Source organism: Salvelinus sp. IW2-2015, unplaced genomic scaffold (assembly GCF_002910315.2).
Source record: "Salvelinus sp. IW2-2015 unplaced genomic scaffold, ASM291031v2 Un_scaffold1598, whole genome shotgun sequence".
Lineage (NCBI taxonomy): Eukaryota > Metazoa > Chordata > Actinopteri > Salmoniformes > Salmonidae > Salvelinus > Salvelinus sp. IW2-2015.
The window spans coordinates 174,496-179,175 of NW_019943021.1; the positions used below are offsets into that span (position 1 = coordinate 174,496).

General features: G+C 49.5%; 1 protein-coding gene across 1 annotated transcript in view; it reads right to left on the reverse strand.

Moving 5' to 3' along the window:
• Positions 1 to 4,680, reverse strand: part of bcl6aa (BCL6A transcription repressor a) — a 22,775-nt gene that overhangs the window by 9,449 nt on the left and 8,646 nt on the right. The window contains 8 exon segments of the mRNA XM_024138835.2: positions 2,627 to 2,811; positions 3,167 to 4,107; positions 4,110 to 4,142; positions 4,271 to 4,274; positions 4,439 to 4,463; positions 4,466 to 4,524; positions 4,526 to 4,577; positions 4,580 to 4,656. Coding sequence (XP_023994603.1) covers positions 2,627 to 2,811; positions 3,167 to 4,107; positions 4,110 to 4,142; positions 4,271 to 4,274; positions 4,439 to 4,463; positions 4,466 to 4,524; positions 4,526 to 4,577; positions 4,580 to 4,656 — 1,376 coding nt within the window.

The following is a 4,680-nucleotide window of genomic DNA, read 5'->3' on the forward strand; positions in this document are numbered from 1 at the left end:
CCACGCCCTCATAGCCTGGTTCCTCTCTAAGTTTCTTCCTAGGTTTTGGCCTTTCTAGGGAGTTTTTCCTAGCCACCGTGCTTCTACACCTGCATTACTAGCTGTTTGGGGTTTTAGGCTGGGTTTCTGTACAGCACTTCGAGATATTAGCTGATGTACGAAGGGCTATATAAAAATAAAATTGATTGATTGATGATCAATCGGGATTAGGACTGTTTTATAAGCAGCTAGAGAGACTTCCATTAGCCGTTTTATAAGCAGCTAGAGAGACTGTCCATTAGCCGTTTTATAAGCAGCCAGAGAGAGACTGTCCATTAGCCGTTTTATAAGCAGCCAGAGAGACTGTCCATTAGCCGTTTAATAAGCAGCTAGAGAGACTGTCCATTAGCCGTTTAATAAGCAGCTAGAGAGACTGTCCATTAGCCGTTTAATAAGCAGCCAGAGAGGACTGTCCATTAGCCGGTAATAAGCAGCCAGAGAGACTGTCCATTAGCCTTTTATAAGCAGCTAGAGAGACTGTCCATTAGCCGTTTAATAAGCAGCTAGAGAGACTGTCCATTAGCCGTTTAATAAGCAGCCAGAGAGACTGTCCATTAGCCGTTTTATAAGCAGCCAGAGAGACTGTCCATTAGCCGTTTTATAAGCAGCCAGAGAGACTGTCCATTAGCCGTTTAATAGCAGCTAGAGAGACTTGCCATTAGCCGTTTTATAAGCAGCCAGAGAGAGACTGTCCATTAGCCGTTTAAATAAGCAGCTAGAGAGGACTGTCCATTAGCCGTTTTATAAGCAGCCAGAGAGACTGTCCATAGCCGTTTAATAAGCAGCTAGAGAGACTGTCCATTAGCCGTTTAATAAGCAGCTAGAGAGACTGTCCATTAGCCGTTTAATAAGCAGCTAGAGAGACTGTCCATTAGCCGTTTATAAGCAGCTAGAGAGGACTGTCCATTAGCCGTTATAAGCAGCTAGAGAGACTGTCCATTAGCCGTTTTATAAGCAGCTAGAGAGAGACTGTCCATTAGCCGTTTTATAAGCAGCTAGAGAGAGACTGTCCATTAGCCGTTTTATAAGCAGCTAGAGAGAGACTGTCCATTAGCCGTTTTATAAGCAGCTAGAGAGGGGACTGTCCATCTAGCCGTTTTATAAGCAGCCAGAGAGACTGTCCATTAGCCGTTTAATAACAGCTAGAGAGACTGTCCATTAGCCGTTTATAAGCAGCTAGAGAGAGACTCCATTAGCCGTTTTAGCAGCCAGAGAGAGACTGTCCATTAGCCGTTTATAAGCAGCCAGAGAGACTGTCCATTAGCCGTTTTATAAGCAGCTAGAGAGACTGTCCATTAGCCGTTTTTATAAGCAGCTAGAGAGAATGTCCATTAGCCGTTTTATAAGCAGCTAGAGAGAGATTCCATTAGCCGTTTTATAAGCAGCTAGAGAGAGACTGTCCATTAGCCGTTTTATAAGCAGCTAGAGAGACTGTCCATTACTGTCCACTGTCTACTTTCCTATATAGTGCACTACTTTCCTTATATAGTGCACTACTTTCCTTTATATAGTGCACTACTTTCCTTATATAGTGCACTACTTTCCTTAAATAGTGCACTACACAAGGATCATTTGGAACACAAGCCTATGTTTAAAAAGCAGCGTGTACTCACCACAGCTGGAGTCGGAGTACTCAGAGTGAACTCTGACATCATCTCCTCCGCTAAACAGGAAGCCGGGGTGTTGGGACACACTTCAGAGTGCTGCGGGGGCGGGGCACCGCAGGAGGTGCACTTTAAGTGGCTGATGTAGAGAGAGGAGTGGCTGTCAGCGGTCTTCTGTGATCCCTCCAGAGCTCTGGAGACACAAACGCCTGTGTGTCAACAACACAGCCCGCAAGAGACGGGGAGGGAGAGAACGCTGCAGCCAGGCGACCCAATGGAAAGCCGTTAACTAAGGTAGTGTGAATTCACTGTTTATATGGCTCTTAAATAAAACAGTTTAACTGGAAAGCTTTATTAAAGTGATACCGGCAACAAACAAAAAAATGTCACTTCCTTTTCATTTCACGTGGAGATTGCAAAGAGACAAAAGGACGTAAAGCCTAGACATTGCTCACTCAACTTGGGAACAAATCAAGCATTCGAGCTACAGTTTTGCTTTCGTTTGACTCCGTATTTGTGATCGATTGTGACTGTAGGGCTCACCTGTTGATGTTGTGAGTCGGGAGGTCTGTGGAACCGGCAGGTCCTCTCCGTGCTCACTGAGCTTGGTGTTGGCCTGCGGGTCCAGGTGCTCTGAGTCTGAGGGTGGAGGTAAGGGGTAGACCCAGACGCTGGGGGGAGTATACCACCGGCTCCTGCAACCCAACATCCTCCTCCTTGGTGGCTCTCTGATGAGCACGAGAACTTCGTACTTCTAGAGAGAGACTGTCCATTAGCCGTTTTATAAGCAGCTAGAGAGACTGTCCATTACTGTCCACTGTCTACTTTCCTTATATAGTGCACTACTTTCCTTATATAGTGCACTACTTTCCTTATATAGTGCACTACTTTCCTTATATAGTGCACTACTTTCCTTAAATAGTGCACTACACAAGGAGTCATTTGGAACACAAGCCTATGTTTAAAAAGCAGCGTGTACTCACCACAGCTGGAGTCGGAGTACTCAGAGTGTAACTCTGACATCATCTCCTCCGCTAAACAGGAAGCCGGGGTGTTGGGACACACTTCAGAGTGCTGCGGGGGCGGGGCACCGCAGGAGGTGCACTTTAAGTGGCTGATGTAGAGAGAGGAGTGGCTGTCAGCGGTCTTCTGTGATCCCTCCAGAGCTCTGGAGACACAAACGCCTGTGTGTCAACAACACAGCCCGCAAGAGACGGGGAGGGAGAGAAACGCTGCAGCCAGGCGACCCAATGGAAAGCCGTTAACTAAGGTAGTGTGAATTACCACTGTTTATATGGCTCTTAAATAAAACAGTTTAACTGGAAAGCTTTATTAAAGTGATACCGGCAACAAACAAAAAAATGTCACTTCCTTTTCATTTCACGTGGAGATTGCAAAGAGACAAAAGGACGTAAAGTCCTAGACATTGCTCACGTCAACTTGGGAACAAATCAAGCATTCGAGCTACAGTTTTGCTTTCGTTTGACTCCGTATTTGTGATCGATTGTGACTGTAGGGCTCACCTGTTGATGTTGTGGAGTCGGGAGGTCTGTGGAACCGGCAGGTCCTCTCCGTGCTCACTGAGCTTGGTGTTGGCCTGCGGGTCCAGGTGCTCTGAGTCTGAGGGGTGGAGGTAAGGGGGTAGACCCAGACGCTGGGGGGAGTATACCACCGGCTCCTGCAACCCAACATCCTCCTCCTTGGTGGCTCTCTGATTGAGCACGATGAACTTGTACTTCTTCCAGTTGCGTGCCTTTGGGTCCTGGCTGCCCTGTAGGGGCTGGGCACCACACCGGCCAGCCTGGGAGAGACCTGCATTCTTACTGCTGCTGGACTCGGTGGGGGAGTTAGGCTGGCAGTCAGATTTGAGGGGGCTCTGAGGGCTACTCATCAGGCCCTTCCGTCCGGCTGAGGAGATCCCCAGAGGGTAGTGCTGCTGGCTCGTGTCTTCTTCTGTCGTCTGAGGACCGTGCTCCTTAACCAGAACCACCATCTGCTGCTTGTGGCCCGCCGTGGCAAACGCTCTCTTCCTGGAGCCTCCCACCCCACCAGCCTGGCTGACCCCTCCCTCATGGCTCTCCTTCCTCATCTCCTCCTCCCTGGAGGAGAAGTAACTGGCTGCTGCATGATGGATGTTGGCCGAGCCCCCGCTCACCGCCCGGCTGTAATCAACCCTCATGGCGCTGCTCGTGTCCGGGGGTGAACAGTGCTTGTGGTGGATCCCGCCTTTAGAGAAGTCAGCGAACGTGTTTTTGGCGTCTGTCAGCTTGCAGAGAGGAAAWGGSAYRCCCTGGACGGGGAACTGACCGTAGAGGTGGTAGTTGCTGGGGGAATTGACCCCATTGAACATGCTGGAGCCGTAGGGCCTCCCGTCTCTGTAGGGGCCGACCCGGCCGGGCAGGTTGTCGACCACATCGTGGGGCCGGTATGCATGGACGCCCTGAGGTAAAAGCAAGGGGCTGACTGAAAGAACTCATCTCTGGGCAACAGTTTGTTGGCCTGGCCAGGTCGCTGTGAGGAGGAGGAGGAAGACGAAGAGGAGAAGATGAGACAACGAAACCTGAACAAGCAGATACTGGACACCCCAGAATTTACATCTCCACAAACTGTGTGATAAAATTGTTTACGTCTCTTGACAGGTCGTAATTTGCAAATAAATGGTTGTTAATTGTACCGGAGTCTGGCGTACTGGTTAGTCGTTCGACTCCACACCACATTTCACACCCCCCCCCCCCCCCCCCCTCGTCCATGTACCTGGATTCATCAATCCCCCCTCCCTCCCTGTCCGTCCATACCTGGATTTGATGAATCTGTGGCAGTGTCTACAACGTGATCCATCTGTAGGTAGATGGCTGTGTTCAGATAGCCATGATCAGAGTCTCTTCAGCGTCAGTCTAGAGGTGTACATGAACTCCAGCAGGACGGCAAACCCCTCGGGTCCACCTTGGGGTCCAGACTGATGGCATTCAGGTTACACTTCAGGGAGTCCGTAAATATAGTGTAGAACAGCCCACTAGAGAGAGAGGAGGAGGAAGAG